At 39.2% G+C, this 23,499-nt stretch overlaps 1 protein-coding gene across 5 annotated transcripts in view; it reads right to left on the bottom strand.

Annotated features, from left to right (window-relative positions):
- The window catches only part of LOC139294223 (neurexin-1a), a 235,322-nt gene extending 224,687 nt beyond the window's left edge, over positions 1-10,635 (bottom strand). For 4 of the 5 annotated variants that reach the window (XM_070916062.1, XM_070916064.1, XM_070916061.1 and 1 more), the window contains exon 1: positions 9,924-10,635. In XM_070916062.1, the coding sequence (XP_070772163.1) occupies positions 9,924-10,635 (712 nt within the window). The remainder of the gene's footprint in view (positions 1-9,923) is intronic. The other variant, XM_070916065.1, reaches the window with a different exon arrangement.
- Positions 10,636-23,499: the final 12,864 nt, after the last annotated feature.

The raw sequence follows: 23,499 nt of genomic DNA, 5'->3' as shown, positions 1-23,499 counted from the left end.
ATTTTACTATTTAAATATATTCAAACAGTGTTAGTATTAGTGATTTAATTAATATTATTCTGTAGCTACTCCTTGGTTCTTGGGACAGACGATGTGTGAACAATATAGTCCAGTCCAGATAGTTTCAAAGAGAAAGCCCAAGCAGACAGAGAGGATTGTGGGAGCAGATGTGCTGAAGACCTCGCCATTCTTTTACATCTTGTGGGTTGGAATGATCCAACAGGATAATCAGAGCAGCTTATACAGTAGTTCTAATAACCTTAATCCCAGGATTGACTATATCTAGGATAGTATTACAGATGTGGAGTAAATCTTTTTTTGCAATGCAGTAGCTTTTAAACACTTGAGTATTAGGCCTGGCAGGGGAACTAAGAAATCAAAGTATGGGCTCAGCTTATTTGTAATGTATTGTAATAGAAAGCAAAGCCTCATGTTGAAGCAATGAGTGCCAATGTTCACCAAGCACCTTTTCTAGCTAAATATGCTCAGCAGTTGCTTACGGAAACTGTAGTTGTGGCTCCCACTGTTGATATCTGAAGTTAAAAAAAGTATTAATAAAGCACACTGAGCATTGAATACAGCTAAGCTCTAAGTACTGTTAACATTAAGTTACATCCCTTTCCATTATACTGTTTTAATCATCTTATTATTGACTTCACAAACAACTGTATATTAAGGGTACATATGAAGACATTGCAAGTGGGAGCGCACTCTCCTACTCGTGTGACACATAACCTATACTACGCTACAGTTAGGTTTATTTGTACTGTTACAGTCACAAAGGGCTTCAAAGTCACAAAAAATGATCCTGAAAAGTGATTTGTCTTCGCTCTATCATTAGCACGGCAGCTTTCGAATTGTGGCAGTGCACTTTCGGCTTGTTTTCAGTTTTTCAGACGACTCTCATGAAGGATGACACCCAACCAGCAGCATCAAAGGCAACTTATGTTCAAAGTGAAAATATCATCTACAGTCTGGAATCTAAAGAGGCAAAATTTCGCCTCAAAACTGCTTTATTCTGTATCTGTGTAGGGAAGATCAAACTGCTCAGATTGCATAGAAAACAAGCAATTTCGCAAAGTGAGATATTCTTCCACACAAAACGTAGGCATGAATAAGGACGTCACCTATGATAAACAAACAAAGAAGAAAACATTGTTTAAAGCCAAAATTTCTGCCAGATGTCATGCATACATGACATCATTTCCCGGCAGTGGTTAAAAGATAACAGAATTATGCATCTCATGATATACTTTCAACTCCATATGCCAGTTTAGCATGCTTCAATAAGACAGATACAGTATAGCCCAGTTTAATACGAGCGTGTGAGCGTGGCTTGGATATTTGGATGTGTTTATTTGTGCTGTGGGACGAATCCCGTTAAAGGAGGAGTTTGGTGTCAAAGAATTTCACAAACACCCTTTGACAGTCAGGAGCAGTTGTATTTAAACAAGGCAAAAATCCTCTGGGAAAATCCCTCTAATCTCTTGATCCCAATATCTGTCTTTGGACTCAGAGACAGCAGTATACTATTAATCTGCTTTTGTCTGAGTGAAGCTGCAGGAGGCTTCGAGACAGAATGACACTTTCAGAGATACACTGAGGTCGCGTGGTTTGTGCTCATATGATGACAGACATGCCTGAAAGGGAGAGCTCATTCAAAATGAAAATTCATCTTCCTATACAGTGTCTCTCAAAGCACTTTAATTCATATATGGGAACATGAGGAGAGCTACTGAATACTCAGAATACATCAGGTATCGTATATATGTCATTCACATGGAGACATCCATACAAATCATTTACGAATTATAGTGTTGCTATTGAAATGTCAAACACAAGCTACTTATTGAATTCACTAAATTCACTGTACTTTTCCATATGTGTTGAGGAGATGATTTTTGTTACCTTGACTCATCATGTATTCTCATATACACCTGTCTGTATAAAGGTGAGCAAGAATAACTGTTCATGTATATTCAAAGATGATCCAATTTCCAAAACTGGATTAATATAATATCACCTAACGTATCCTCTACAAATACCAAACTATCGGTGCCATTAGCAGCACAGGGAACAAGATATTTCTACTACTGTAGTCTTTGGGACTAATTGATTTATTCATCTAAATTGTTAAATGCAGAGTCCTGTACCATTAAGTCAAATTCATTCATCAAATTTCTCTCAGTTCAGTTGTTCAGCCACCGAGTATAACCCTGCCCACTTCTTCACTCTATTGTTGCTTTCAGCGTGTTACGTTGAATTATCCTTGGGGATATCACTTGTAGTACTGACTTGAAGGCATAAAGACTGAATGAGTCTCAACGAAACCAAAATTTCCCTTTTAATTGATTTGCTTTTTCATATATTTCATACAGAAACAAATACATAGTGTTCAGATGCTGAACAGTCCAACAATGTCCTTGCCACATGTCCTGCACAGCTGCTGTGATACTTACAACAGTCCTGCAGTAGTCAGTGTAGCCAAATTATTGACACCTCTCTTTTATATTGTTGAACACCAGAAGGCGATCGGTCTTTCAGAGTCACTGTAGCCAAAATGTTATACTAAAGCTGCACTTACCAATATTTTTATAGTAACATTGCACCAAAGGGCTATGTGTGACGTTAAAGTAGTCGCTCGCAGTGACAGACCCACAGGGAATTATTAACCAACTCTGCAGTTCCTCTCAGCTCTACGCAGCCTTTCAGCATCTTTCAGCTAATTGTTTTGGTTTTACAGCTCACAAGTGTACCATTTTGGTTCATCAACCTAATTTCCACACACTGCAGTCAACTGTTTTCATATAAAAAACTCCAACTAAATAATAAATAAACCAACTGTATGCTACCTGCTCACCACCAGACCGAAGACAAACAAAGTAAGCAACTAGCTGGTGAACACAGTCGACATAGAGACATTTCCGTCAGGAGTTGGTGGAGACCAAAACAGAGCTAAAAGGGGAGTAAATATTGGACTGATATGCGTCAGAGAGCAAATATGCAACTGTTTGCTAACAAGGTCACCATATCAACTTCTGATAACATCTGGAAGAAAGACTGCTTCACTAGCGTCAAAAAAGGTAATATTGTCATTAGGACTGCAGTAACAGCCACAAATTGTTCCAGCGGACTGGGCAAGAATCTCTTGTTAGCACTGGGTAAACTTAACTACAGTATATCTAAAATACTTGCCTGCAAAAAAAAAAAAAACAGACACTGGTCCAGTAAGTAAGCTAAGAGAGTACTATCTGGCTAAAATGTAAGCTGTAGGCTTCTGTGAAAAATCTCAATCCAGTCCCAATATTCAGTTTGCATTATGACGTTTCACACCTCCTCCTCCTCCTCCAAGGGGTGTGATAGCAGGTGGCGAGTCATCGTTGTGACAGATAACATAAAACATCACCTCTAATGTATTCAAGGGGTTGCCAAAGTCATCACGTTTCACATTCTACTGGCAGGATATTTCACCAGGCAATCCCATTGCCACTGATTAAAAATCAATTTGTGTAAGACAGACCCAGTCAGGGGGTAAAAATGTTTTTACATTAAAGACACATGTAAAGTCACTAGAAGCAGCCTGAGATCCCCTCAACCCCTCAACTAAAAAACACTGGCTGTATCAGTTCTAATCAGACACCCTGTAGCAGGATTAAACTTTCTGGATCAGCACAGATAGCTGATAAGAGTTACTGTAATAAACACTAGAAACCTTGAGATATTTTCAGTTCAGCTTTACACACATTTCACTGTAAGATCAGGTTCAAACTATTAGCTGTGGTAGGAGATTCAGGAGGGGTTCCTCAATTTGTAAATTATTTCTCAGTCATCAACCTGAAACTACACTGCACTACATTCCTTCTTTAATATGGCAGTGCAGCTCAAATCTGTTGTGATGTTATTGTGTTCAGTGAATAAAATAAATTACATAACCAAGCTAGTTGATGATTATGATTCACGTGAGAAAATAGGTGTGACATAATTTCACTTACTGTAGGCCACAGTCATTCTTGGTACCCTGTCATTATGCATTAGCAGCTTATTCAAGTGGCTTAAGTTGTCTCACTGTCTGTCCTTCAGTGAGTGACATTAGCTTCATTTCTAACTATATCTTTACAGGCATGTAGGAGCTATGCCTACAGCTGAAATCACATTAAAAAGCAATGCAATCACAGTTATTTAGCGTATCCAGTCAGTGTGAGTTATCCTTGGTGTTTCATAATGCACAAAATGAAAAATAAAGTGCTGTATAGTCTTAGTTGAGGTCTGCCCTACTTTTTTTTTTTTTTTACCAGGACTGATTTATGTTTAGCTAATGTAAGATGAAATAAACAACATCATTCCATTTTATCAGGATAAAATATGGAGCTATGCAATGCATCTATGCTATTTCCCTAATGAGAAACAAGAGAACAGATTCTGGGAACTTAATGGTCACAGAACAGTGCATTTAAATAATTGTTTTAACCGATCAAAAGGATTTACGTGTGTGTGTGTGTGTGTGTGAGGTCATGCAATGTGCAAGCCTGTGGTTGGACAGAAGTGAGTTGACAGGTCTGGTGGCAAATCCTGTAATCCTTTCATCTGATCAAAGTAATACAACAGCTTTTAAATGATTTAATGGAAAGGTACATTTTAAACTTCAATGTACTTTGGAATTGAATCAATGTGTGGGCATTAGGTAAACTTATGAGAGGACAGATCTGTATTACTATGTTTCTAGTTTTTCACATCTAAATTTGGTTTTTACTGCTGAATGATTGTGATTCTGTCTGGGGTAAGGCCATTTATTTGAGAATACTCCAGGCGAGGACACTAGCTTTAATCACTATTTTAAATTAATAGTCTGATAAAAAATGTTTCCATGCGCAGACATTTACAGTAGCTGTTGTTGTTGCTTGCCTCCTCTGTGCAGCTCAGGATGGTGAGAAAGCGAGCAGCAATAGCACATTACCTTGGGATGAAAAAAAAAATCTCTCTACTTGCTAGAATACTGAATTAGCTGGCAAAGGTACAATTTGGTGGTTGCTTTCATCCAGAGTGACTTAAGGTACCATGAGTTCATACAATTTCAGCATGGATGGCTCCGGAGAGAATTGAATCTCTACGTCTTGCAATGTTAGTGCCATGCTGAAATGAGCTATAAAGAGCTACCGGTCTTTATTCATTGCAGGTAGTAGCACGTTTTATATGGTCTGGTGTCAAATATAGTGACTAAAAACATGGCGGGCAAAAACACAAAATGTAGTTGATGTAAAGAGTTCAGCATGAACTAACAGTCTAACAGGAGTTTAGCTCAAACAAATGGTGTATGCCCGGAAATCTCATTGTTAACTCAGATCAGTTGCTCTTTTTTATTATTTAGACTTGGATACCAAGGGAAACAGGTTTGGTGCTTTTTCCTTTTCTTTTTTTTAACAGGCACACAAGCAGAAGGATGTGATATACCACGGCAGATCATTTGAACTGGTCCCTCTCGTTTCTTTATTTATCAAAGCATATTTTGGCAATTTCAGGAGCCCCTTGTGTTTTGCACATTTCTAGCTCTGCAATCTGGCTACATCTAGCTAGATTAAAAGCTGATCTGATCAATATTTCTATATTAACAATGGATCAAATCACTACGTGTAATGTGAGAGAAGCCGCTCGTAGTGACAAACCCAACTTTGCAGTTGCCCTCAGCTCTGCGGGCTTTATAGCGTCTTTCAGCTCGTTGTTTTGATTTTGCTGCCCGCAGCTTTAATGTTTTAGTTCAGTCTCATCGCTTTCATCAACCCTATTTCCAACAGCAGGAGGCAGCTGTTCTCAGCAAATAAGCTTTGATAAACTGCCTGTATGGAACCTGCTCAGCATCGAAACAGCAGACAACATTAGCAACTATCTGGTGAAAAGTGTGAAACATTTAGCAGCTAAAGAGCCAGACTTCCCCTTAAGAGTTGGTAAAGACCAAACCAGAGCTACAAGAAGAGTGAATATTGTATTTCAATGCATTGGACAGCCAGAAACACAACTCCAAATGAATGCTAATTGCCTCGTGTCTGCTGGCTGTGTAATTAGGCGTATAAAGGTGTATAAATGAAGTTGTCAACGTTGTGTAAACCTGTTGATGTTGCTGCCCCAAAGTTCTAGTTTTAGTCTGGAAAATATCCACTATGACCAGCACCATTAGATGTGTCAGACCAATTAGCTAACTATGGACAACAAATTTAGATGATGAAGTAATGCACTGCACAACTCCCAAACCTCAGGAAAAACCTTTAAAACTCAGTGTTATACTCTTATATGAGTAGAGGTGGTTGGTGTGCGAGAACATTGTAGCTCTAACTGAGTGCCTGCTTGTATGTTTTTGCATATTTCCATTGAGCTGAGCAGGAGCATGACTGAGAGAGGGATTTCAGTCCCACACTGAGCTTTGTGGCCGTCTGTGATGACGGCAGAAGACATCTCTACTGACATATTGTCTGTTTGTCTTTGAGGCTTCTGTTGTGTAATCTTGTGGACCTAACGACTTCAGCTTAGTAACCTGCAGTTTCTCTTCCATGGTTTGACACGGCAATTCAGGCCATGTATAATAAGTGAGCAGACTATCAATATAAACCTTCAGGATGAGTTCAAGATGCTGCTCGCTGAGTGTTTTGTCACCCACCATCTTGAATCCCCATTCAGGGCGACTCCTAAATCGAGAAAAAGGGAGTGCTTTGTCACTGCAGCACAGTTAAAATTAGGGTGAACATTATAATCAGGGTTTCAAATCAAATTTAACAGAACAGATTTAGAAATGTCCCCATCAAACTTCAAGTCGCTATGCTAGTCCATGAGGGAGTCAACTCCCCTGTGTGTGTGCATATCGACACACTACATGGAAAGTAATTAAACCATATTTTTAGGGATGTTTTTTATTCGTTATTATACAGTAGCTTTCATCTTCATGACTATAATGGATCTTGTCACCATTGCCACGGTATATTCATTACATGGACCCCTTTAAACAATAACTGCTCATCCTTCATGCAGCACAAGGACAACATCTTTTACATCATTCATCTTAACACTGCAATAACATAACCAATTAGTTATTTCATGGCCATAAAACTATTAACATCAGTGGCCACCCTGGTGTGAAAATAATGATCTTTTTCCTCTTGACTAATGAGGCACTCTCTCACACACAAGTAATATACATGAAAGCACATACTAATTTTCAAAGCATTATTTAATTTAGAGCCACCCACAAACATTACGCTGATCAACTGAAATATTTAACTTTAAATGAAGTTGATAGGTCATCAACTCCCTAATCTTAAGTGTTTACACCATCATAGTTTTAAGGGGATTGGTTATTTGTATGCTTCTTTTTTATTTATTAAAACCAGTGTTTTTGTTGTTTAAATAATATTAAAATATCTTTATTTTTAATACGATTCTGCAGGTAATTAAGGTCTCTCTGTATCAGACCTTTTGAATTTGTCTGCTGTAACCCTCTTCCAGTATTCTTGAGTGACAGGTAGGATCATAAATAGTCATAGTTTATACAGCTAATTTGCGTGGTCATTAATTACCATCAAGTCATTGTGACCTTATAGTTTTAGAGGAATATGACCCAACTCATCTCAGGCAAATACTATTAAGTTGACCTTTGGAAATTAGTTTTTAGTAAGTACGTCAGAAGGCAGAACACTGAGTCATACTTTATAATTGAATCTTTACATGTGAAAATTAATTAATTCTAAGACTGTTTATTAAGGATGTAATTTCCTCAACAAAAGATATGGCTTTAGAGCACAAAATCCTTTGTCAAAAAAAGTAAGTCATTAACAATAATATCGTCTGGATAATAACCTTTCATTAAGATATGAATATCACCAACATATTGTTGCTTGTGTATCCTGTATCCAAGTATCACAGTTTTCCTGAAATGGACCTGTCATTAGGCTACATTTTGCACATCATGGAAAAAGATGGCTGCCATAGCATTACTGTGAATACATTGTGATTCTTCTAAAGAGGCTGAGACATTTTTCTTGTTTGGATTTCCACTTCTCTATACTGAAACAAGCACTACATTTTCTCCACCTAAGACCAAAGGAGAAATGCCAAGTGGGCTCTTGTACATTATAACAAACTCTTAAATAAAGTGGCAAGAAAAATAACCAAAGTGTAATCAACAAATATGTCTTCTCTTTATCAAATACCATTGCCATATGCAAACTGATCTCTCACGGTGAACCCACTGACAGGTTGGTAAGTCTCTTAAAATTAGAGCCCAATGTGGAGAGAGATTGGACAGTTTTTGTCCAATTAACTTCATTACTAATTTACAGTAATATCCAACATGGAACACAGGAAGGTTTTGCAATAAATAATGACAATAATAGAGTTAAGGGCTTGTGATTATAAACTGCACAGAGTCTGCACTTAAAAAGAGCAAGAAAGAGAACAGGAATACCATTTGGGTGGCATAAGTCCAAGTATATTTACTCCCACAGTTAATTTTTGATCTAGATTTATTCAGGGTGCTTTGATGCAGTGTGGCAATACAGCCTGCTATTTCTCACTGATGTGCAGTGGTTTAAATAAACAAATACTTAATGCTGCTCAACACTGAAAGCCTGTTAGTGAACTGCAGTAACAATCCTTTATTCTGTCAGTGCATGAGGTTGGTAAAAGACCCCTACTGCTGTACTAACACCATCAACAAAACCTGAACATAGCCTGCACAGTATGTAGAGGACATTTTAATTAGTAGTATTTCATATTTGCCTCAATGACTAATGGCAATCAGATGACAATATCTTCTGCTGCTGCAGTAGTAAGTTATCCAATGTTGGCCTAATGAGCTTATTGTTAATAAAAGATTTATGTGCTTGAATAAAGATACATGAGCGTATGAAATGTAAATTAGATAGGGCCTATATATATATGTTAGGCTATATATTAAAATAAAATTTTAAAAAGTCTTTAAGTCCATCAGTATTTGAATAAACTTGTAAAATATATTTTGAAAAAATAACACATACACACTCACACCCCTCCCCCATCGACACTCGGCCTGATCAACAAACCTGCTCCTTCCCACCACAGCGATAAACTGCCAACCTGTGGGAAGCTCTGCACTGACTGCCCTGCATACTGATACATTTTCATCACAGACAATACCAAGGGTGAGAGCTAAAAGAGAGCTCCTGATATTATCATCACAATGTTTGGCCACGACTACTTTCAAAGAACCCCATGTTCTCTTTCTGTATTGATTAGCCGGGTCTCTCGCTCTTCTATTCTCCTGCGTCGCACAGCTGAGACATTTTTACACAGCTCACAGATCTGTTGGAATTATTAAATGAATTAGGGCCTACGGTTTTAGAAAACAAGGTGATGACGTTAGATTATGATCCTGTGTGCTTAAGCTTTAAGTATCAATGTATTAATAATGACACTGTTCAACTGGCAACCGATACAAAAGCCTCACCCAGTTAACATTTGAGTTCTCTTCTGTTGCCAACTACACGGATCTATTGGGCACTTTTTATCCTGTGTGAAGTCAGTGTTCTCATTCATGTTTACTCCGTCTGACTCGTAGATGTTTACTCCTACATTTGAGGTAAGCCATTGGAGATGATGTTTCATAGGTCAACCAATCCCCATGGACCTGTTTGATAAGAATGGATGACACCTTTGGGGATGGAGAACACCTGCATGTTTTGCTAATGAGGCCTTGCAGGAGATTCATTCAGAACAATGGCACACATTGTGAGGCTTAGACAAACATATAGCTTTAGCCAAATAGAGGAGGGGAATGCCTTACTTTAGAACTGATGGTAATTACAGTTTACAATTTAAATCAGTCCTTGTTGCTGCTGACTGGACAGGCTGCAGAGGACATGTCGTACCAACTGTATGATCTAAGCTAAATCCAGATGTCTTACCTTCACTGCAATCCTTTCCTTGGAACCCCGTCTGAGAGCAGTCACATGTTGGTTCGCCGTTAATCAAACTGCAGGCTCCTCCATTTAAGCACATGTTGGCTGTACCGCAGAGGTCCTTTAAGACCCCTTCACTGTTGATCATTAAAGACTCCGTGTTGTTGACCTTTATGTCTGTTATCCATCCAGTGAAAGGCGGCTGATCCTTGACCACAGCTGATGTCAGTCGTAACGCCACAGATCGTAACTCCGGTGGTATTCCACCAACAAACAAATGGCTGAAAACAGTCATATCCCGTCTTTTTGACCTCACCTCGACCCATTTTGTCTCACGGTCCACCATTAGGGTTGTGTTCTTAAAGTTTCTCCTTATCGTGACGGCGTGCCATTGGCTGTCGTTGACCGCTGTGTCAGACACGACGGTCGCAGGCTCGGCACAGAAGATCGAGAAGCGAAGGCTGAGTTTACCGTTCAGTATGAGAAGTTCTAAAAAGTCACAAAATCCCTCATCGTCGAAGTAAACTAGCAGCCCATGGGAGCTCTTCGTTTTCATATTAAAGCTCATTTCACTTTCGCAACATGCATTCCACACTGGAAATCTAGCCCACTGTCCCTCAGCACCTGTGAATTCCAGACAAGTGCCTATTTCTACAAAGCAACAAATAAGCAGCCCAGCCCATATGATATGGGCACCATGTGGCTTTTGTAAAACCATCGTGTGATCACAATTTCTGTGTAGGTGGATAGGGACTTATAGGGCTGAATTTATTTATGAGCAGCTTTGCTTAAGCAAGAAATATGTTGGGTTGACTGTGTAGTAGACTGGCATGTAACTGTAGGTCTACATGGATATACAAGTGTGAACTGATGCATTGTAAGACAAAAGATTAAATGTTGTAATATATTTGCATAGCAATAAGCTTGGCCAGCACTTATTTCCTGGAGCAAATACCATTACCTCACACTGTTCAGGCCACTGGCCAAACCTCTCACTGCTCGCGCCAAAATAGTTTGAACTGTTTAAAGGTCCTCTCTGCCATGGCTATTTAGAGGAATGTGACAGGGATTCAAATATCCATTGGGCACACTAGTCTAATTTATGTAATTATGGAACAGTCCCTTCTGGTGCCAGTTAGAGTGTGCACGGTTTCACTTGAGCTGAAATGGCAGCTTTAATCTTCATGTTCATGCCAACATTGTTTGGCGGGTAACTGGAAGCCTTGCTCGGGGCTTTTCACCCTGCATCCTCTGTAGCAATGAGAAAAAATGCCATATGGAGCCACGCTGGCTGATAAGCTCAGCAAAAGAAGCGGTCTGTCTGTCAAGGCAGTCCTCGGTCCCAAAGCTCTCTGCAAAAGAAAAGCAAATTTAATACAGTATCAGTGTTTCCACCAGATCCATTTCCAAATCCACTTTGGCCAAAGCCTTAATCAAAAGTCGCAGTTAATACTATGATTAAGGCAGAAGCACAGCCAATCGGGCACTTCTATCCAGAGAGGCCTTTGTTGCAACAATCACAAGCCGTTTCATTAGCCTAGATTATTATCGCCAGGGCTTTCCAGGAAGCAAACAGCAGCACTGGACAGTCAGTATCATGAGTCCTCGCATTACTTCATCTCAGTGGCCGAGTAACGTTGCTGTGTAGGAAACCTTGTCTTTTAACATTCATGCAATATAAGAAAAACCCATCAGTAAATATAATGTATAAAACCTGCATCATAATCGCCCCCAGATGTTCGCACGTCTAAAAACAATTCCTGCAGGCCAATCTCAGTCACACAACAGTAAATATAAAAAACAGGAAACCGCTTATTTACAGCTCGCATTTTTTGTTTTGTTTTGAGGGGGGGGGGTATGACTTTTGCTTACACTCTATTACAACTTCTGCAATTATCAGCAGCATTCCGACATGCTGTATCCGCTGGCCTGCCCTCTCTTGAAGACCTGACATGAGGAAAAAGTGCGTCATTTGATTCACAATGGTTGATTTGTGTAAGACGAACCAGTCGGGCTGCCACTGGGTCTCAGTCAGACCCCAAAATGTGTGCTCTGCCTCGTCACTATTCTTTCTCTCGGACTACGAAGCGGATTGTGCTTTTCCTTCAAAGCACCGGGCGCGTTAAAAACACTGAGGTAAAAAGACAGCTGATTTAAAATCTCCGCAATTATAGTTTGCATTGCAAAGGAGAAAAACATGTAACGGGCTTTACTTCTGCACCGCACTTCAAACAGACTGTAACGTCTTCTCCACAAACAGCAAAAGTGATGAACACCAGTGAGGTATTTAAATGAGCACCGAGATTTAACTAAGGTGTGGGATAATCCTCACAGGAATGGAGCATTTCATAGGCTATATTTAGCCAAAACGGGACATCATCTCATCAATAATATGCCCCATACCTTAACATCTTCCCCTGGATGACAGCTGTAAAAGGACGCACTATTTTTATGCCCATATCTGCGGCATTTTTTGCAGCCGCTCACAAATGTAGAATCCCTATAAAAGCAAGACGATGCGTTATTATTATTATTATTATTATTATTATTATTATTATTATTACCTTTGCGCGTGCACCTTTACTTCTACGGGACCCTGAATAGTTGGCACAAGAAAAAAAGAAAATGCGATTTCATGCAAAGCACCGCGGGCTGAGCTCCGGTAAACCGCGACAGTCCGTATATTTTCGGTCTTTTTGAGAGCCTGTACCTCAAATCCACTCTGGCGAAACCTTCACATCAAGATCTGCTTTCAAGTGAATCACAGCATCAGCGAGAGAGAGAGAGAGAGAGAGAGAGAGAGAGAGAGAGAGAGACGGGTCCACTTTCACTCCAACTACTAAAAACCTTACGTGCCTTAGTGGCAAAGAAATTAGGTCTACCTTAAATAGTCCGTCCTCCAAGTTTGTTTCCAGGCTAAAGAAGAAAACACAAGTCAAGAGAAAATAAACCCGTCGGATGGAGTAGCTGGGGAGCGCGGGGCCGAAATCCAGTTATCTTTGTGGAGGAGAAGGTGCAATCTGGTTTCCCTGTTGAGCTTATCCAGCGACTGTCAGGAGCCACAGACAGAGCGTATCACGTGTCTCCCAGTGATGTCTACCGGGGAGGGGCTGGATGCAGTGCCTTGGACAGCGCCTCTGCCTCCATATACGCATCCATCCCCGGACATTTATGGCAGTGGCAACTTTGGAGATAAGCCGTGTAAAACTGCTGGGGTTGATTAATTGATCGCACTAAAGACGCCAAACGCAGGGAAGCTGTTGGATGGTTTAGGTACACTTGCAGCGCGCGGGGGGGGGGGGGGGGGGGGTCTCTACAGCAAACTACAACAGCACCTTCGATTCCAATAATATGACTATCAGTATCTTACAAATCGATTCTGTGGAATTACTGCAGCCGATCAGACCCACAAAGCCTACACCAATAGAAAGAAAATGAAAACAGCCGAGCAAAGAGTTCTCAGTTCAGGGGTTGTTATGAGATCCAGCTGAATGATTAAATACTGGAAGGGTGTTTAATGCCCTTTCCTCAAGTAGTCCGTTTGTCTTTTATGGCATATTTATGGTAAATTGTATATTTAGGCTATTCAGCATCTCCAAGGAGGTTCATATTGTATTTCCTACTGTATGAATGATAAAGGAAATAACCTTACAGAACACACTGTATAGTCTACATACACACTGTGCATGTCTGAAGAGGACCTGCTTTAACTAAGCATTACTTTTGGATGAGTAGTACTATCAGTACTATTAGCAGAAGAGTTCTTCTCATGGATTTCCTCAACCTCTGTAAATATTAAAAACACTCGACTGCCAGTTGCGTACATAAATAGTCTGCTTCATTCCAGCAACTATTTTAGGTTGGAACAATTAACAGAAGGCTAAAAATTCAGAATGTGGGCTGGTTACTCGAATGTTGCTATAGTAATCTTCAGGCGGGCCTCTAAAAGCTGGGCATGTGAATGAGTAAAGTGAGCACCAGTTCAGTACATCAACAAGGTGTCCTTGAACATCTTGTTGATGTACTTGAAGGATGAAATAGTTGCTCAGAGGCAGGAAACACAAAGGTACAAGAAAAGGTCCTCACATACTGTAGTGATGTAATTGGCTCTGTATCGCATAGGAAAGGGCACTTACTGTGCATGTTGAGACATATTTTCAAATCTTATGAATGTGAAGAATTGACATTATAAAATCACTTGCTTAAGTTTTTCTGTTGATGCTTGTGAAGTGTTGATGTCTTAAATTCGGTACATCAGTGTATTTCTTTCTTGTAGTTCCAGGCACTGAATGTTGTGCCACAAATAGTAGTAAACCCTTACTATTGCATTCAGTATTTTATTCCAGTTGTCATAACCAGTCAAACATCCCCTTTTGTGATTGGCTGCAATAAAAACACTGTACACATGGGACAATGCACAATGTATCTAAGCTTTTATCCATTTGTATATGTGTATAACTGAGCATGTCTGATGCATCTTTCATCCACGCACAAGGCAGGCACTGCATCAGAATTTGTAGACTCATGTCTGGTGCAATCGTGGCGTAATCAGTCTTACGATTCAGTGGTGAAAAGCTGCCTTGTGTGTTTCCAGTGACCAGTAACCTCACACATTTCTAAGAAGCAAGTGCAGTGAGAAGATTGCATTGTTGTCAGGTACGTTTCATCTGAAAATATAAAAACTGTCCTTTTCATTTAGAATATATATATTCTATATATTTCCTGTATTTTAACAAAGTTAAGATAAGACTCATAAGTGTTTAAATTAGACATATTATATATTAATATTAACGGGGCTCCATGGTGTTGGGAACAGATATTTGAACAGATATACATTTTAGTTGTAAGTCTGCACACTGTGCAATATATTCACTTCTCAATGGTGCATTAACCTTATGTTGGTCTAGTTGCAGTGAAACGTATTAGTTCATACATTTCATGTAATAAATAATACATTTTGAAAAATGTTATTATCAACCCTCAAGTGATAATTGGTCAATGCCTCTAGGCTTACTTTTGGTGGTACAGTGGAAACCAAATATCAGAGTATACATGTAAAAGAGACTGTAAACAAAACATTTAGGAAATGCCGAATAAGACTGGAGAGAGTAAACCTTCAAACCTTTTTAAGAAAAACAACAAAAAATCATAACTGCAAACAAACGGGTTCGTCTTTTGGAAGAGTTAGATACTGCAGGAGTCAGGCTTTAATAAAACAACATTTCTTTTTTTTACTTTTGAGGTTACAGAGTTGCTTGTGTCACTATATGACAGATTGAGCAGAACAGAGAGATAGTGCATTCAAGATTAATAGAGGTCTTAGCTGCCTGGGTTCATACCGGGATAAGATAAGGCAGCTTTTGTTAATACATTAGTAATCTCTCACTTTCAAAGTAATCCAAGTCAGAAGTTAAAAAATCATGACATTAAAATCAATCCATTTTCTTAAGTTACTCATTGAAATAATAAGTTTAGGTAGTTAAAGTGTACAGAATCAGTTGTCATGTTTTTTTATTCTTCCTCTTTGCTGCTTCTCTTCTTTAATGTAACTGGATCTCAGAAACCATGACCCACAGGGTCCATACATTTCACATGTCACACACTTCTCACAAGTGAAACATTTCACCAATGGGACGGATGGTGCAGATATAAAGAAAAACTATTTGCCTCTTAATTTTTCCTAAGTTATCTAGCAGAAGATGAATCAATTACGAAAAACAATTTTTTTAACTCCTATGTACTCATGTTTTGTGAACTTCCGGACAACAGATACAATTGCCTCCAAATCTGAGATTCCTCATCCCTAAGGTGGGCTAATTATTTTAACTCCGTACTTTCAGCCACTATAAGCCAAACAGTTTTAGGACGCTGCACATATTTGATCAAATCAACTATGACTTTTTTGGCCTTTTGTGGTTTGCAAAACATTTGACTCTTCTTCCAGTCTTTTTGTCCTGCAGGCTAAACACAGCTTGGTCCAGTCTAATGCACGGAGATGAAATTTATATTGATCTTCTTATCTAACTCCAGGTGAGAAGATCAATATGAACGTTGGAGTTGACTATTACTTAACACTCAAACAAAGAAATGAAGGAGGACTGCATTTTTGTATTGAAAAATGTATTTTTTACAAGTGTACCATAACAAACACACAATGGGAGGACAGGTGCATGCCTTTTGACCACCATCAATTTATAAAGTAGTTAGTTTTAGTTTAAGGCCTTATTCACTTGACCTGTTTGGTGAGGTTCAAATTAACTAATGTGTTTGGCAAATGTAACATTATGTAACATAACAAGCTTTGCTAGGGAATCTAAACTTCCCCAAATCCAATAATAAGCAGGACAGGACCACTGACGTTACCTTGCAGTCTGTTTCATGTCAGTAGTCTCAACATGTCACAATTAACAGTTATGTATGTGTTGACAAGCAGATGATTCTGAGTGAAAGGTGTGTTTTTGGCTGTCAAGATAAACGCAGTGAGGTGGATGGGGTGGGGTGGGGGGTCCATGTGAATAGACCTTGACATTATTGAACTGTTTTTTAGACTGGGCAGTGGATCTCCTGCAGGAACATGGTAAGCAATATTCTCCCAAGCTAATTTATCTTCTCCCAGACTAATTTAAGAAACTGTATATTTACTCCTGGCACTTCTGAACACCCTGCACAAGGACATTACTTTTAAACAAGGTTTTCTGGCAATTCTCAGACACCACCACAGTGCAGAGTATGTATGCTATAATAAAAAAGATATTAATGATAACAGTTGGAAGTTCTATATTTCACTTTCACGGATACCTTTTTGTGTGAGGGCTTCAGACTGACTGGAATTAACATCTTCAAGTGCAATATCATGATTATATATGTGTATTGTTTTTAATAAGGATTACAGATTCATTCATTTTACTCTGATTTTCTCTCATTAAGGTGAGGTTGTGGCAGAGGGGTGTGGTTTCAGAACTGGCTGTAGGTGGAGAGCCAAGGTGGCTCAGCCAGGCAGCTGTAGCTGCATGTTATCAGGCTGATTAGTTTGGCAGTGAGGCTAGGAATAAAGACACACATACAGCAAGGCAAGAAGAGCTGGTAAACATTTCATTTGCATTACTGTGTGTCTGTACCAGAGGTGTTTATAGTGACAGGTACAGCATGATTATAAGTTATACTTTAATAGGTGCCCTACAAAGTGATGCGATCTAAACGAATATCTGAATTCATTTCTGAAGCTGTTCAGTTTTTGTTGAGACTGTGCCAGCACCTCCTCCCCAGAGTAAAACAAAGAAGTCTCTGTGGAAATGAAGCAAATAAATAATTGCTTTTAAGATGACCATAATCTTGTAAGAAGTTAGGTAGTGTCAGAGGTAATTTAGTATTAGTGCTAGTTGCTTGCCTCCGCTGGCACAGTTATGTTACTGCTTCTCTCTCAAAGGAACAGGGCCTCTGTTTAAACTTTAGAATCCTCTTTAGTGATGAAAACTGTCATTTTACTCACCTCGACATACCCACATAGGTGTTTTCAATTACCCTTGCTGATTAGACCTCTAGTCAGTAGGTGGCAGTTGGGTGGAGCTATGATGGATGATGATGTAATAAAATCAATGATGGCTGAATTCTATTTAGCTGCTTCAGTGTCAGGGTCCTGGTAGTCTGACTCATCGGATGTAGGCTGCTGGGAAAAGTCTGGCAACTATGTCAGCCGCCATTCTCCTCCCCTTCCGCAAACTGCGCGTTACTGTCTGTGGTTTTAACGGGTCCAAGTATAGGTAGGCGTCACCTTTAGGGCACTGATGATCAAGTTATCAAGTTTTTCTTTTTTTAACAATAAAGGTTGTAAATTCACATAGTCTACATACGTCGTTTACTATGGAATTTTCTTTAGTGGGGATTTAACCATTTTGATGCCAGGGCTCGCCTCCCCACATGCAAATGCTCCACCAAAACAAGTCCCCCTCCTCCACACACACACACACACACTATTTTGTAACGTCACCGTCGCTGGGCTTATCGATGCCCAAGACGATTGTGATTGGTTTAAAGAAACAACAACAACAAACAAGCCAGAGCGTTTATTTCCCCTGTCCCAGAATGATGATGGGTTGAGCCAGACATGTTTCCACAGTGTGGAGATAGGTCTGGCTATGCGAGACTATGGTCCTGTGCCTGTATTCATAAAGCTTCCTAGTACAAAGAGTTGCTCCTAGTGAAGCAATTCAAAGCAATTTCTTGATGTTTTCTTAGAATTTCCCCTTACATTTAAGACTAGATCCTGGTAAAGATAAAAGTTATTCACAAAGCATCTTAGCCCTTAAGAGAGCTCCTAAGGTGAAAAACTGTGAGGACTTTTAAGAGGCTTAAGAGTTTCTTAAAGACAAAGAGGTAGGAGAAATACTCTCCAAACGCTGAATGACAGTGAGTTAATGAAACGCTACAGATTAGATCATGCAGGGATAATGTTTGTGGTCGATCTCATTAGAGATGCACTCACATCTCCCACTCAACACAATAACGCTAGAACGCCATGAAAGTGATCACAATACTAAGAGATCTTGGCAACTGGAAAAATGCAACACTGCTTCCATTGCTGTTTGCATGTTCGCCGGTTTATTTACAAACAGTAGGCCTATCGATTTCACTGAGTGTGCTTTTATTTCTTTTTGTTCGATCAACCAATCACACATTTTAAAAGAATGTGTCATACCTAGCAACAGGGTCAACCACACCTCCTCATTAAGTTAAAACTTTCTGTCCCTTCCTTGCTCAGAGTTGCTCTGAGAATTTTCCTGAACCACTCCTAAACTAGGACTCCTTGCCAGAAGTTAGGAGCTCTCTGAGATTATTCATGCTGGCTCACTGTCACACTGGGTTACTGGACACAGGAATACAACAGTGCCATTGTTAATGTTATCAATAACACCTGGGGCCATATTCACAAAACATCCTATATCTAAAAGTAGCTGCTAAGTGACCGAGCTAAAAGTAATTCACAAAATTTTAGCTCTGAAATTAGCTCCTAAATCTGAGAAACTTTGAGGCAGTCCAGAGAACTGGGAACCAGACAAATCTGCAAGCACATGTTTTATTTGTTGGGCCAATCAAAACTGTTCATCTATGCCATTGATGCATTTTCATGAACAACCAAGATGGCTGCCACTGATGTGGAACGTTATAAATCCGCTGTCACATCAGTATTAAACGAACTGGACGCTAGTTCCCGTTTCGTATAAATGGTAACTATTGTCATTTCATGTCATGCCATGTCATTTTCAGAGTTAAGCAACAAGAGTTATTTTTTTTCCCCAATTCTCTTTGATATCAACAATCTAGTTTGTCTTCTCCCCAGAGTTCTTTTAACCTTGCACCTAAAGGGATGAAACAGTCTCACTTCATAACAGTGGCGGCACGCTGGTCAGGGGCACATTTATTAAAAAGACACCAATTGTCTTTTTAGTGACTGTTTCCACCATGTATGAGTCCTCATCCCTCTAAAGTTGCTATGTTATCATAAGAGATAACATCATAAGAGATTCACCACTCACCAGCTGGGACTATTTCTCTCTCCCTATTGAGAGCATCTGTATCCCCCAGATTAAAGCTGATTGAATTTAGAAATCTGTATCATTACAGTTATTAGATTAGGAGAGAGGGGAAAGGACATTGCAACTCTGAATTTCATTTCAGAGGAATTAATGAAACGTAGGAGTGTGGACCACAAAGAGCTGGTCACATGTCCAGCTTGAATGAGCTTACTGATTGTATTGACTCTTACATAATGACCCTACTGAAGATGTATTAGAAAAGCATTAACATGACAAAAATCTGATAATAACCTCGATTTCAAAGCCTGACCGAACAGCCTGGAACAAATTGTTTCACTTCTTATTGACATCAGATCCAGGGATTATTGAATGAATTGATTTTCAACCCTTACTATTTTTTTTCACAGTATTTGCATGTATTTGATTTGTATGATACTTTTACTATAGAACTGGTTGAAAAAAAAGTTTGTTATTGATTCTGTTTGCAGATTGTTTGGCTTCAGTGTAGCAGTGTAGGGAAGAAACAGAGTGATGCTGGGTTTTGTCAGTTTTAGCATGCATGGTTGTTACAACCATGAACCATTTAATACTCCTCAATAAAATATATATGATGGATTATCCTTAGTAAAATTTGTACTTTTTACCAGCATGAACTTCACGGCCGGTCAGATTTGCCTATTCTTATCTACTGTATAGCAGGCTGGATAATACACTAGCATAAAATTGAAGTGCTGCATGGATTTGTTTTGTGTTTATAATAAACAAGAATGATAACAATGCCATTTCACATGTACTATGATCTGCAAGCTCCAGGCAGCAAAAGACTAGTTCAGTTCAGGGTCTCTTTATTTCGCATCAAGTTATAGAGCTTTAACAGTGTTCATCTTCGAGTATGAGGTCCTCTGTCAAAACTATACTGTGTATGATCATGATTTGCAATAGAATATTATATCTTTTGCCATACCGGGATTTTGTAACAGAAAAAGCACATTGTTGGAGGCAAAAAACGTTATATACGAGTATATTACATGTCTTTATATAATCATGATAAAATCAATATAGGTCTTCATTAGTAGATATGGGATCACAGTTCTTATGAAACTATGGGTTCTGGTTTATACTTTGAACAATATTTAAAGCCCCTATATGTAGAATTTAAAAATTCTGACTTTTGCGACTCCTAGTGGCAGTATCAGAAAAGACAATATGGTGGACGGCAATACACGCTGCTAACCCCTCTCTTCATCCTTCAGGCCTGGTCACACCAGATAGTGTTACAGCATAATTTGCCTGGGTGTGTTTGTGAAATATTTGGCTCTCAAAGCTTGGTGGCGTAGTGACTGTGCTCAGTTGGTGAATTGCTGTAGCTGCCAGCCTTGCATGTCTGTCAAAGTAGCTCCCAGAGATTCTCTCTATTTTCTGTCTACTGTTTTTTTTTTTCTTCTCCCCCTGACATTTTGTTCATCATTGTACACCTGTTGTTCAATAAAAACTTATTGAAGAGGGAAAATAAAGCTCTCTGAGCTCCGAACAGTCAGTTAGCAAACTCGTTAGCTTAGCTAGGTTGCTATCGGAAAACAATAAGTTCACACAAGTTATTTAAAAGACATATTTGTTCCATCGACTCCTGCCTCATAACTGCCTGCAAACCATTGCTCTTTTGTGGAGCAGTTCATCCTCCGACAGAGCAAGGTTAAGAAAGTGAATGTGCAACACAGCTAATAAGCCACAATTGCTCCCTCCATTTTGGACTCTCCGGCTCTCCTTCCCCTCAAAGGTCAGAACTGTCAAGATGGCTTGCTGTTGGTCAACAGCGCAAATTCGCCGGCGAAACGTTGGCATTTGATATGCTGCTGCGAGCAGGCCTTTCCACAATTGTATTCAATTCAATTTTATTTAAATAGCGCCAAATCATAACAGACGTTACCTCGGGGCACTTTTCATGGAGCAGGTCTAGATCATACTCTTTATAATATTCATCCATAGATGTGACAATAAGAATACACTTGCATCTTTTGCATCATTTGAAAGATGCTATAGTCACATAAAAGATTATACACATGGGTGCTTTAAATTCATTTTTATGTTTTCAGGTGTTGGTTTTCCTTACAGCATCAGACATTCTCTGCCGATTGTAATATAGGAAGAGAACATTTTGTCTCATTATCATTTTCTATGAATGGAAGTTATACTATACTGAATGACTGAATTTAGATGTCACAGCTGAAATGCTTTTTAAATGTACCGGTGTCTAAGTATCTCTTTTCTGATATAATTTTTGGTATGAAAGTCTTAATGGCTTTTCATGTGTCTCAGTGCATTTTAGAGCATGACTCTCCAAACACTGGTATTTGTATCAATCATTTTTCTTTCGAACTGAGGTTTGTCTTAGGTGCAAACCCCAGTTGACCCTGCCTTCTACCCATAGTGAATCCAGTACATAGCATTATCCTTGTATCCCTGTTTTTTAATCTTCATGCCAGGCCACTGGGTCCAGCAGGTCACAACAATCTGAGAAATTCCTCCTGAAAGATTGGGTCAGTTGATCAGACAAGATCATCTCAAGCAGCACAATGCTCCTGCATTCATGAAAGATGAAAGATTGATTTCCCTCTCCCAAGTCTTCATCTCACTCTTATCTGCAGTATTCATGAGATCTTCAGTCTGTGCCTTGGGGAGTCTCATAACTATGTGTAAATAAACATGTAAGCAACTGTTTACCAGCAATATCTGTTTGTGTGTGTGTAATTTCTGATGAATAATGGATATAAACAAGAATCCTCAAAGGTATTAAGGCAAACCTTGACCTTGGTCGTATCAGGAAATTAATCCTCACTGTAGCATGTGGCATCATTCCTTATTTTTCATATCTTGTTCCATCAGGTGAAGCCATTACAGGGTTAATTGCACACAAGTCTGGGTGGAATTCTTAGAGTTGAGCACTTTACAAATCACACAACCAATGCTTTACACGTTCTAAAACTGAACTGGCCTGCTTTTGTGAAAATGCGTCATTACTGCTTTTTGTTCACGAAGTGTAATTTCATGTTTCTGTGACCTTTACAAAAATCCCTCCGCACAAGATTAGAATCTCTATGGACATGATTCAATCTAAATTTATTTCAGACTTTGCTCAACTGTGAGTCTTATACAGCAGCTAAACTTGGCAAAGTTCATGAGAACATTGTGCGCTGGAAAGGGAGTTACAAAGGAGCAGCCATATCGTTGGCCAGTATCTGTAAAGCATATGATAATGTGGAATAATATTCATTGGAGTGCAAGCTGGTGTGAAATGGCCTGATAAAATGAGAATGTTGACACACCTGCTGATCACAAATAGTAATCCCAGCATTTTATGGCAGCTTCTTTGCCTTATCGTTTGGGATTGTCAGTGCTATTGCCATAGAAAAGGCTTTTTACTGAATACAGGCTCAACACCACCAAAATATCAAAAACGCAAAGGAAACAGTCACACACACACACACACACACACAGACACACACAGACACACACAGACAATATATTAGATATATTTTATAGCACACTAAGAAGTGATTTTAAAATAAAATCCCAAATTCCACTTGGGTGTATTTTCAGAGGAGTTCAACTTCTCAGATAGTGGACAAGACAGACTTCAGTGAGAGTGCATTTGCATGAATTTATTTTCATAACATATGTACTAATTGTATGTTAGCCACAACTAATTTTTATTGCAAAAGATTACACATGCAAGTCAACTCCAGCTTTTTTGTATATCCTGGTTACCACCACAGCACAAACACTCTAAGAAGACGGAGAAGAAAAATGCTATTCCATTCAATGAACACACACAAATGAAAAAAATATCATGGGGATATACACATAGTAAATAACCACCTGCTGCTGTGATGTGTGTATGCTATGTCATATTAAGAGAATAACAGAACCAGTCTATGAGCCACTATACCTCCTCAGCATTTCTCTTTTGCATTCAGCGTGTGCAGTGGGACATGCCTCCTCCTGCATACATGTATTTGAATTTTGCATGGTAATTGCCAACCATGACACCA

This window comes from Enoplosus armatus, chromosome 12, assembly GCF_043641665.1.
Source record: "Enoplosus armatus isolate fEnoArm2 chromosome 12, fEnoArm2.hap1, whole genome shotgun sequence".
In the NCBI taxonomy this organism is placed as follows: Eukaryota; Metazoa; Chordata; class Actinopteri; order Centrarchiformes; family Enoplosidae; genus Enoplosus; species Enoplosus armatus.
The sequence above is the reverse complement of the archived record's forward strand: the minus strand, read 5'-3'. Positions and strand labels throughout refer to the sequence as shown.